This window comes from Oncorhynchus kisutch, linkage group LG7 (genome assembly GCF_002021735.2).
Source record: "Oncorhynchus kisutch isolate 150728-3 linkage group LG7, Okis_V2, whole genome shotgun sequence".
Classification (NCBI taxonomy): Eukaryota; Metazoa; Chordata; class Actinopteri; order Salmoniformes; family Salmonidae; genus Oncorhynchus; species Oncorhynchus kisutch.
The window spans coordinates 7,857,023-7,869,123 of NC_034180.2; the positions used below are offsets into that span (position 1 = coordinate 7,857,023).

The following is a 12,101-nucleotide window of genomic DNA, read 5'->3' on the forward strand; positions in this document are numbered from 1 at the left end:
CTGGTTTTGTATGAAAAATGTCAGACAGAGAGAAAGGAATGAGTGGTGCATATTTTGAGACAAGAATGGACACTTTTACAGGTCCAGGAGGGTAATTAGTTTATTTCACAATTACAGGACACGGTACACATATAAAAATGTACCATTATCCGTTCTATATATAGCCAACTATTTATTACCTTGTAACCCCCACCTTCTTTTCTCGCTCACTCAGAGGTTACTATCGGACAAACCATCCTCCTCCGCGAATCAACTGTGCTGCCCACATTGTATACTGGCAGGCAGGCGTGCCTTTGTTTTCAACACAGCTGTGTTTCTGTATTCTTTAACACGTACTGTTCGGATAATGGGGACGTGCAGGCAGTCTCTGTTCCCATTGTATCGTGGTCTTCTTGACGCACCGTTATTGAGGTTAGCTTGCTATGGGTAATGGCGTTGAGGAGCTAGACATTTAGGAAATTGAGGGAGCGCAATCTTGATTGAGTGTGGTTGCCAAATTATGAAACTCATTTCAGATTGAGGCAATGTCAATTGTGCAAAACACAAATAGGCGATCCAAGTCATCAATTTCAATGGTCAACATTTTCTGTGGCAAATTTTATTTGATGAGTGAATGTTCCTCATTCAACATGATGGTCATTATGCTCATGTTCATCATGTGTTTGATATTTTGAATAAGTCATTAGTCTTATCATATTTATAAAGATAAAGCCTCTTCTAAAGGCACTCGGTGTGCAGCATCCTTTTGACTGCCGCTTTCTCCGTGAATCTGGTTCTCTGCTCTAGACCAAGTAGCCCCCTCTGACCACCACATAACTGCTCGCTCTTAAAAGGGCAACGCCACGGTGTGCTCCCCCAATGAACAAACCCACATTGCGGTAAATAGGCAGCATCTCTTCCTCCTACGACTAAATATGTTTTGGGGTTCTGTAATAATAGACAACTGTCGGTGATGTAGTGGTAAAAAAAAACAAATTGCTGGGGAAACTCTGATCACCGGTTGCGAAAAAAAACAACAAGTTAAATTCCAAATGGTTTCAATTAGTTTTTTTTTCCGCAAAAGGAAGGTAAAACTGTCGTGCAAAAAAAGTGTGTTAACTCCGTGTACTTGTTAACCCTCCCACCACTGGCTACTATAGCTTATATAAGAGTGCATGTGTGCACACAGGCAATATTTTGTAAACAAATGGCCTACACTTTGCATAAGCATGCCCTTACAAAAATAATTGCAGTTAGAGTGCAGTATAACTGCAGTTCAAGTGCAGTATAACTTCAGTTATAGTGCAGTATGCTGCAAATACTGCATCCAAAACACAGTTTTTACAGCAGTAATTTTACAGTTTATCTGCAGTGCATTACAACTGCATTTCAACTACAGTTATTCAATTACTGTGTCCAAAATATCACAGTCAACTGCCGTTTCAATTTAATTTCAGCCTATGTCTAATTTTAAGGGTCAGTTTGTTATATCTGGAGTACTTCTCCTGTCTTATCCGGTGTCCTGTGTGAGTTTAAGTATGCTCTCTCTAATTCTCTCTTTCTTTCTCTCTCTCTCGGAGGACCTGAGCCCTAGCCCATGCCTCAAGACTACCTGGCATGATGACTCCTTGCTGTCCTCAATCGACCTGGCCGTGCTGCTGCTCCAGTTTCATCTGTTCTGCCTGCGGCTATGGAACCCTGACCTGTTCACCGGACGTGCTAACTGTCCCAGACCTGCTGTTTTCAACTCACTAGAGACAGCAGGAGCGGTAGAGATACTCTTAATGATCGGCTATGAAAAGCCAACTGACATTTACTCCTGAGGTGCTGACTTGCTGCACCCTCGACAACTAATGTGATTATTATTATTTGACCATGCTGGTCATTTATGAACATTTGAACATCTTGGCCATGTTCTGTTATAATCTCCACCCGGCACAGGCAGAAGAGGACTGGCCACCCCTCATAGCCTGGTTTCTCTCTGGGTTTCTTCCTAGGTTTTGGCCTTTCTATGAAGTTTTTCCTAGCCACCGTGCTTCTACACCTGCATTGCTTGCTGTTTGGGGTTTTAGGCTGGGTTTCTGTACAGCAATTTGAGATATCCGCTGACGTAAGAAGGGCTATATAAATACATTTGATTTGATTCAGCCGGGGGCCGATTATTATTACACTGAGCTGCAGGTAGCCTAGTGGTTAGAGCATTGGACTAGTTACCGAAAGGTTGCAAGATCGAATCCCCGAGCTGACAAGGTACAAATCTGTCGTTCTGCCCCTGAACTAGGCAGTTAACCCACTGTTCCTAGGCCATCATTGAAAATAAGAATTTACCTTACCTTAAATAAAGGTTAAAAAAAACATAAAAATAAAGGAGACTACATAAACCATTTAAACTGGAAAAACCATTTCAGTAACGGGTGCAATACATCTAACTGATTTGATTAGTTTAGAAAAAGTATGTTGTGCATCTTTGTGTTGCATGTGATTAATCAATCAATAAATGTACTTGCAAAAACAAACCTAAAAAAAATCTACCGGGCCTCTCTCATTAGTTGCCTCTGATTGAGAATCACACTTAGGTAGCCTGGGTTTCACTGTTTGTTTGTGGGTGTTTGTTTCCGTGTCTGTGTTTGTTCGCCACACGGTACTGTTTCGGTTTTGTTCACGATAATTGTTTTTGTATTAGTGTTCATGTTGAGTTTTTTTCATATTAAAAACATGGACACTTACCACGCCGCATTTTGGTCCTCCGATCCTTCTCGCCTCTCCTCTTCAGACGAAGAGGAGGAAAACCATTACAGTCATGAAGTCAATTGAGCTTTGTAAGGATAAATATTGAGCCGTTTTCAATACAGTTGTCTCTCTTAATCAGGATCCTCCTTCATCCTTATTGTTTGAGCTAAATTAATCCTATTTATTGATGGATTATGTGTCTAATCTCTCCTAACTGCTGTCTAATTGAAACGCAACCCCTACTGTGTGGTAGTGTCCTACTACCCCTTTAGGAAAAAAGGAGGACTTTTTGTAAACTGTCTTCAAGGTACAGTAGATCAGTGGAGGCTGATGAGGGGAGTACGGCTTATAATAATGGCCGGAACTGAGTGAATGGAATGGCATGTGTTTGATGTATTTGATTCCACTCCAGCCATTACCACGAGCCCGTCCTCCTAAATGAAGGTGCCACCAACCTCCTGTGCAGTAAATGAGTATAGAAACAGTCATCTACATTTTAAAATATATTTAGATATACATAAAGATACAGTATAGATTCACCATCTTACAGTAAAGCTACAAAGATAGGATACTGTAAGGAACAACCTTTGTGTTGCCCTCAAAAGGACTTAAGTCAACAAATGAAGATCTTAAGGGTTCGTGAACGTAACAAGATTCAACAACTGAGACATAAACTAAACAAGTTCCACAGACATGTGACTAACAGAAATGGAAGAATGTGTCCCTGGACAAGGGGGGGGGGGGGGGGGGGGGGGGGGGTCAAAAGTAACAGTCAGTATCTGGTGTGGCCACCAGCTGCATTAAGTACATCAGTGAATCTCCTCCTTATGGACTGCACCAGATTTGCCCGACATTTCTGGGGGGAATGGCCCAAGACCTCACCCTCCTATCCAACAGGCCCCAGACGTGCTCAATGGGATTGAGATCCGGGCTCTTCGCTGGCCATGGCAGAACACAGACATTCCTGTCTTGCAGGAAATCCCGCACAGAATGAGCAGTATGGCTGGTGGCATTGTCATGCTGCAGGGTCATGTCAGGATGAGCCTGCAGGAAGGCTACCACATGAGGGAGGAGGATGTCTTCCTTGTAACGCACAGCTTTGAGATTGCCTGCAATAACAACAAGCTCAGTCCGATGACACACCGCCCCAGACCACACCTCTAAATCAATCCCGCTCCAGAGTACAGGCCTCAGTGTAACGCTCATTCCTTCGACGATAAACGCGAATCGGACCATCACCCCTGGTGAGACAAAACCGCGACTCGTCAGTGAAGAGCACTTTTTGCCTGTCTTGTCCAGCGACGGTGGGTTTGTGCCCATAGGCGACGTTGTTGCCGGTGATGTCTAGTGAGGACCTGCCTTACAACAGGCCTACAAGCCCTCAGTCCAGCCTCTCAGTCTGAGCACTGATAGAGCGATTGTGCATTCCTGGTGTAACCCGAGCAGTTGTTGTTGCCATCCTGTACCTGTCCCGCAGGTGTGATGTTCGAGGGTGTACCGATCCTGTGCAGGTGTTGTTACACGTGATCTGCCACTGCGAGTACGATCAGCTGTCCGTCCTGTCTCCCTGTAGCGCTGTCTTAGGCTTCTCACAGTACGGATATGGCAATGTATTGCCCTGGCCACATCTGCAGTCCTCATGCCTCCTTGCAGCATGCCTAAGGCACGTTCACGCAGATGAGCAGGGACCCTAGACATCATTCTTTTGCCGTTTTTCAGAGTCAGTAGAAAGGCCTCTTTATTGTCCTAAGTTTTCATAACTGTGACCTTAATTTCCTACCGTCTGTAAGCTGTCTGTAAGCACCGTTCCACAGGTGCATGTTCATTAATTGTTTATGGTTCATTGAACACGCATGGGAAACAGTGTTTAAACCCTTTACAATGATGATCTGTGAAGTTATTTGTATTTTTACGAATTATCTTTGAAAGACAGGGTCCTGAAAAAGGGACGTTTCATTTTTTGCTGAGTTTGTGTATGTAAGGTTGTATTACAGTAAGACTAAACCTAAGAGACTAGACAAGGTATTTAAAGATTGAACAGCAGATGGTCGATCCCTTTGCAGAGAGATGCTACCATGTCCTTGCACCCATCCTCTAAAGACAAAGACACAAACCAATTAGGATTACTCTACTCAACAATCTGTGATACATCTTCAACATTCAACTTATACCCAGCCTCAGAGTGTATTTTCTCCTGTAGTCTAGTTGATTTACATCTGATATTGGCCCTAGTCATTAAATCAAATTTGATTGGTCACATATACGCGATTAGCAGATGTTATTTGCTGTTGTAGCGAAAGCTTGTGCTTCTAGCTCTGACAGTGCAGTGATATCTAACAAGTAATATCTATCAAATTACACAACATATACCCAATACGGGGCGGCAGGGTAGCCTAGTGGTTAGAGTGTTGGACTAGTAACCGAAAGGTTGCAAGTTCGAATCCCCGAGCTGACAAGGTAGAAATCTGTCGTTCTGCCCCTGAACAGGCAGTTAACCCACTGTTCCTAGGCCGTCATTGAAAATAAGAATTTGTTCTTAACTAACTTGCCTGGTTAAATAAAGGTAAAAAATCAATACAAAATACACACAAATCTAAGTAGGAATTAATTAAGGCTATATACATATGGACGAACGATGTCAGAGCAGAATGGACCAAGATACAGTAGAATAGTATAGAATACAGTATATACATGTGAGATGAGTAATTCAAGATATGTAAACATTATTAAGTGAATGAGATACTGCAGAATAGTATAGAAAACAGTATATACATATGAGATGAATAATGCCAGATATGTAAACATTAAGTGACTAAGATACAGTATATACATATGAGATGAGTAATGCAAGATATGTAAAACATTAAGTGATGAAGATACTGTAGAATAGTATAGAATACAGTATAGACATATGAGATGAGTAATGCCAGATATGTAAACATTAAAGTGACCAGTGATTTCTAGTCTATGCCTATAGGCAGCAGCCTCTAATGTGCTAGTGATGGCTCTTTAACAGTCTGATGGCCTTGAAATAGAAGCTGTTTTTCAGTCTCTCGGTCCCAGCTTTGATGCACCTGTACTGACCTCGCCTTCTGCATGATAGCGGGGTGAACAGGCAGTGGCTCAGGTGGTTGATGTCCTTGATGATCTTTTGGCCTTCCTGTGACATCGGGGGCTGTAGGTGTCCTGGAGGGTGGGTAGTTTGCCCCCGGTAATGCGTTGGGCAGACCGCACCACCCTCTGGAGAGCCTTGCGGTTGTGGGTGGTGCAGTTGCCATACCAGGCGGTGATACAGCCCGACAGGATGCTTTCAATTGTGCATCTGTAAAAGTTTGTGAGGGTTTTAATTGACAAGCCAAATTTCTTTAGCCTCCTGTCTGTGTGGGTGGTCCATTTCAGTTTGTCAGTGATGTGTACGCCAAGGAACTTGAAGCTTTCCACTTTCTCCACTGCAGTCCTGTCAATGTAGATATGGGGGTGCACCCTCTGCTGTTTCCCGAAGCCCTGAATGCAGCTCGTTGAACAGTATTCTGTAGTTAGTTAACCACTGAACCTGGTCATCAAGCTTGTGTGTCTAGTTACTGTTTAGTCAAAGTCACTGAGGTGGAATGGTCTTTGGGTCAATAAATATCAATATGCTATGACAGACTCTAAATGGACGTTAAATCTGAAGTTCAAACAATATAGAATTATATTTCAAAAGGATAAAACAGAATTCTATTTTTATAAAGTGTGTGAACTGATATGCCTTCAGATTGAATCTACATTTAGAGTCTGTCATAGAATACTGGTATTTATTGGACTCGATTATGTCCCCAATGGCCACTGACAAGACTGAGCACTTGTTTTCAACCACAAATTAGAGTATTATACAGATATTACAATTACACAATCATAAAATGATTATATACATTGCATGGACGGATTCAATACCGAAATAAATATGTATAGGGCGCCGTAGCCCTCTTAAGAGCCGTTTTTTTTTCTCTACACGTGCGTCCCGTTTAAGGAGACAGCAACACAACCAGCCTTGGATCCTTTTGACCGCGAGTTACCTTTCCTCTTCCGAAAGCGGCTGCATTGGCTGCCCCTATAAAAGCTTGGAGGAGAAAAAAAGCTGTTCTGTTAGAACCAGATACAGAGCAGCGAAGACAATAACGGTCGTGAAAAGGCGAATACAAAAGCGTCCATTGGACATTTTCCAATTCAAGGAATTATATTTGATGAACATTGAAGAATTGGAATTTCGCAGCATTAGGGGAAAAGGTCGGTTGTTTTTCTTTATTCGTTTTTGTTGTTTCTTTGTTAAGTGGCTCTGTGGGTGATATGCCTTGTGTCATGCAACATCCTAAAGGAACTTTATTATTTGATATGTACAGAACGGATCTGTATGGTTGCGGATGTATATGGTTGTTTGATTCAGTCTGTAAATCTTTTCAAAACAAAAGCGCATCTTTGCCTCCGCGCCTGTATAGTACGCGACATTGTTCACAACAATCAGCACATGATTTCCAGTGTTTATCCTTAATCAAATGTATTGAATAACTTATGCATTTATGAGGTTTTTGGTAGGATGGGTAAGATGACAAACTGTGGGTCGTGTATTTCGACATTGTTCACAACAATCAGCACATGATTTCCAGTGTTTATCCTTAATCAAATGTATTGAATAACGTATGCATTTATGAGGTTTTTGGTAGGATGGGTAAGATGACAAACTGTGGGTCGTGTATTTAATGTCCTCTATCGCATATTACCGTATTGTGTTTGATGAATACAGTGTATTGGCTACAGCATCTGTTGCTGTTCATTGTATGGAAGAGGCTGCGTTACGCTGAATGACCGAAAGTAACCCCTTCCTCTTGAAACAATGAAACATCCAGCATGAAGTTCTGAAATGATTTCGATAATTATATTGCACTGATATGGTTGACATTCGATTACAATTATAGAATGTAACGTCTTAGATTGTGTAATTGTTTTTATAGTGAAATTGTGTTATTGTTTTAAAGAATGCTTGTTTCTGATTCATTGATTCAGGCTTGATGTTGTAGTTAAGGAAGGAGATGTTTACCAAACGGGTTATGCAATTATGTTTTTTTTGTCGATCCATCGTTGACCATAGTGGTTGTCATATTGTTATTCATTCGTTTTTTTCATAGCCTGTTTCATCAAAGCATTGCATAATTTTGTTATTTTAGCCTTTGTAAGATGTTCATATTCTGAATGATTTTTGCAATGTTTTGAGACGTAGTTGAAACAATAACAGGCAATTGGATAAAAAGGCAACCGCATTGATTAATTTGGATTTAAAAAATATGATCATCATATGGATATGGCATTATCCTAGAGCAACTCTGCACCAGGCAACCGCATTGATTAATTTGCAGAGGCTGTTGTTTACAACTTCTAGGCCTACTGTAGTGGTTTGTTATGGTATGCGTTGAAGCTGATGGAAAAACAACGACTTCCAATGTAACCAATACAAGATCTGTTCATTAGAACATCTGTTTTTATTATGCCGGGCCCCGAGATAGACGATCATACCGATTTTGCCAAATTACATCTTTTGAATAGGCTATCCATCCACCCAGGCTACTAATGAAATGTTACCTGCGTAGCCTGCTGGTCCTTCATTCGTCTCGAGAATAGACATTCCAATTGTTTGAGAGCTTGTTGCATCGCCATCATCGTCAGTTAAGATTTTTTTTTATATAATGACAGCCTAGGAACAGTGGGTTTAACTGCCTTGTTCAGGGGCAGAACGACAGATTTTTACCTCGTCAGCTCGGGGATTTGATTTTACAACCTTTCGGTTACTAGTCCAACGCCCTAACCACTAGGCCACCAGCCTCCCCAAAATTGATTGAATGGCAAGTTCAGACTAAAAGGACTACATTAAAAGGACACTCTTACCCTGAGCGAAAAAAGTGCAAACCTTTTCATTGCATTCTGTTCCCCGTGGGAATCAAACCCACAACCTTGGCATTGCATGCACCGGCACTCTTACCAACTGAGCCACACAGAGACCCATTCATGTCCTAAAAACTCTGTTGCATCTGAAAGTATTTAATAATACAGCTGGCTATATAATTAGATAAATAGTAACAGCATTTGCCTCATGCAATTGTAGGGATTGTTCATTTCTGTATCGCAATTGCTGGATTGAATTGAAATGTCATATTATGAGAACATCTGGTAGTTTAGATATTAGTCTTTTTTGTGTTATATTGTGTGGGTGGCACACCTTCACTTGCCGAGTATCCACTGACTGTTTGAAGATCCAAAAGTCCTTGTGTGTGTTTTTTGTTGTTGTTGTAACAGACACTGAATCTCTCAATTCTGGAAATGCCACCAGTGCACAGAGTAAAAACTTCCCCGATTGGTTAATACAGTCTAGTATCCATTGGGGAATCTGATGGTTATATTTGGTTGGACTTTGACCTATGAGTGGCGAGGTGTCTAGTGGACTCAAACAGCCTGCTTCTCTGGTCTCACTGTGCTGCGTGTCTGCAGTTGGGAGCTCAAAAGCAGTAGGAAAAGGTCCCCGAGTCTCACTGTGTTGTCACTGTGCTCTGCAGTTGGGAGCTGGACGGCTGTAGCATAGGTCCCTGAGGCGAGATGGCCATCTCTACTCAACTGGGCTTACTGCTGTGGAAGAACTTCACCTACAGACGGAGACAGACAGTAAGTAGCTACTATATAGAACAAGTCTATCAACCCCACGTAGATTCTGTGAGATAAGGGGAGCATGGGGCAAAGTGGAATAATAAGCTTTAGTGGTTACAAGGTTTAGTAGAAATACAATGTGTTACTATTGTCGTTTGTGTGGCCAATTCACACAAAGAATAGCATCTTCTATTTATTGGTAAAAGGAATGAGATTGTGAAACACCCGTTGAATGGACATTATTTATCCTTTGAATCATTGAGGATGTTCAGACCGTCGATGACATCAACGCAGCAGGGCGTCAATGGTAGCACAGAGGAGTTTTAAGTGCTCTCTCAAGTACACATTTCCGCAAAAAAAGGTTTGGATTCTGGAACATTTTAAATTACACCGTCGCCTTATCATGTCATCAAACTGTTAAACCTCAAAATCTCTCAGAAGAATCTAAGAACAAGATACATTTATAGAACAGATCCCCAGCCTCCATTTGACCAATGCTCTGTGAGGATGGGGCTGGGAGGACAGCAGCTGTTGTGGACATATGTCCACCCAACCAACCCTTCTCCCTTTCCACTCCCAGTCTTAGCTAGGATAAAGATTATAATATATTTGCCAACAGCTGATAAACCCCTTAATGGCTGCCTGACTCCCTCATAGTGGTTTGTGGAATGACCCACTTCCATTGTAATGCAGGACCAGTCCATTCTAAAGGGGATCCTAGATTTTAATTGTAATTGAGGAAATGTCTCATTTAGAATCAAAATGACCCATCCAATATAGTCAATAAATTTGTAACCTGGATTGTAGACTAAAGTACACAAAGAAAGCTTAGAGGTGGGTTGTCTACTCTTGGACAGTGGTTCCCAACCTTTTTTGGTTATTGTATCACCAAGTGCATTTTTCTCTACCCGGAGTACCCCTGAAGTATCCCCTCGTGGGTAGGCCAAGTACCCCTGGTTGGGAACCACTGCTCTAGGACACTGAAACATTCAATGCATTTTTTTCGTCAAATTTTTGTTACATCCATGGCCACCCTACTTTGCAAACAATTTCAGGTTCAAAGATTCCTCCTTATCTGCTGTTTTTCCCCAAATAAACAACACATGATTGTATGATTGAAATTTCCAAATGGGTTTTTCTGTAGGGAGACCAGACATCCTTACTATGGTATTAGTTTCACTGTTTGAATGCTGTTTGTTGACTGAGTTTATCAGCCTCTCATCGACCTTCTGAACTTCCTTTTCAGCTCCAGCTAATTATCGAGATAATATGGCCGCTCTTCATCTTCTTCATCCTCATATCTGTGAGGATGCATTACCCGCCCTACGAGCAACATGAGTGTAAGTAGCCCACACATACACAGAGTGCCTGAAATCACAATGTATTCGCCTGTGAAAGATGATTTTCTGTTTTATGTACATCTGAAGGACAATAAAGCTTTTAGAATTTGAATTGTTCAAATTGACTCAAATCTAGCCTTGTTTATGGTGATTTATTCACTCAGTTATAATGAGGCAATTAAAGAAAAATGTTAGTGTCTCGGCCGGGTAAGTAGTGACGCACTAGAGGTCTCATGACATTTGGTCCAAATGCTGTTTCCTGTCATCATTTGTTCCCGTTTCTCACTCTTTGTAGTTAGATGAGTCAGATCACAAGATGGAGGACAACAGGATGCTCGACAGTTGTCCTTTACATCATAGGCCACTAGCGTTTATTGAGTCCAAGAGTCTTTGGAAAGCAAAGCAATACAGACAAAAGATACTTCAGGGAAAGAGAGAGCTCATCATTTTTAAAGGACATTACTGTTCGTATCAAAGACAGATAGTCACAACAGAACAGTGGAAGGCAGGAGATTCCCACAAGAAATGTGTCCCAATGGATTTAGTTATTCTAGAACAATGGATGAGGGGTAAAAAAATTGTGGGCTGTGTGAACACGTGGAAATGTTCCATAGGCCTACTGGAAAGGAAGAAAAAATGTTTTATTGTCCAATAAATGTCAATGCAGAGAAGAGTACATTAATATCCTTACCTGCCATGTCTCATCCCAAGCCAAGGTCTTCCTTCTATACAGTTTTCTTAAAAACATCCCAATCAGTTGGTCAATATCCAACTCGGTAGGTCAATATTTGATATATTGACCCGCTGGCCTGTATTACACAATAACAGCTCTGGGAACAGTTTGTTACTTACACAGATCATTTATTCTCAACTTTGAGTTAGAAGCTAAAGTTAGAAGCTAAAATGGAATTGTTTCTCTCGGTAAAATCAGAGCACCAAATGAAATTGAATTATTGCAAGATTCACCCGAAAACAATAATAAATGAATCTCCATTAAATGAACTTCCTGAATTTAAATGTATACCAGTAAGACTCCAACAACACTGGACTGTGTAATATGTTTGTTCACATCAATGGACGTCAGTAGAAGGATGTAAAGCTGCTATACTTTCTATTGCCCTCCTTATCTCTATCTTGTCAATACAGGTCTCCAGTAAAGATCTTGGTTTCATCCCAATTGGCATCCTATTCCCTATATAGTGCAGTACTTTTGACTAGGGTCCATAGAGAATAGGGTGCTATTTGGGACATACATACTGTATTTCACCAGGTCAGAAGGCTATGCCTTTGCCCTCCTGTATAATACAGATATACACTGAGTGTACAAAACATTAGGAACGGCTGTCTAATATTAAGTTGCACCCCCTTTAAATGAATTGGGCA

The 12,101-nt window shown here is 41.3% G+C and overlaps 1 protein-coding gene across 4 annotated transcripts in view; it reads left to right on the top strand.

Moving 5' to 3' along the window:
- The first annotated feature begins 6,824 nt into the window (after positions 1-6,824).
- Positions 6,825-12,101, top strand: part of LOC109894763 (phospholipid-transporting ATPase ABCA1-like) — a 40,576-nt gene continuing 35,299 nt past the window's right edge. For all 4 annotated transcript variants that reach the window (XM_031828103.1, XM_031828104.1, XM_031828106.1 and 1 more), the window contains exons 1-3: positions 6,825-6,975; positions 9,291-9,396; positions 10,625-10,718. In XM_031828103.1, the coding sequence (XP_031683963.1) occupies positions 9,331-9,396; positions 10,625-10,718 (160 nt within the window). In that variant the 5' untranslated portion in view covers positions 6,825-6,975; positions 9,291-9,330. The remainder of the gene's footprint in view (positions 6,976-9,290; positions 9,397-10,624; positions 10,719-12,101) is intronic.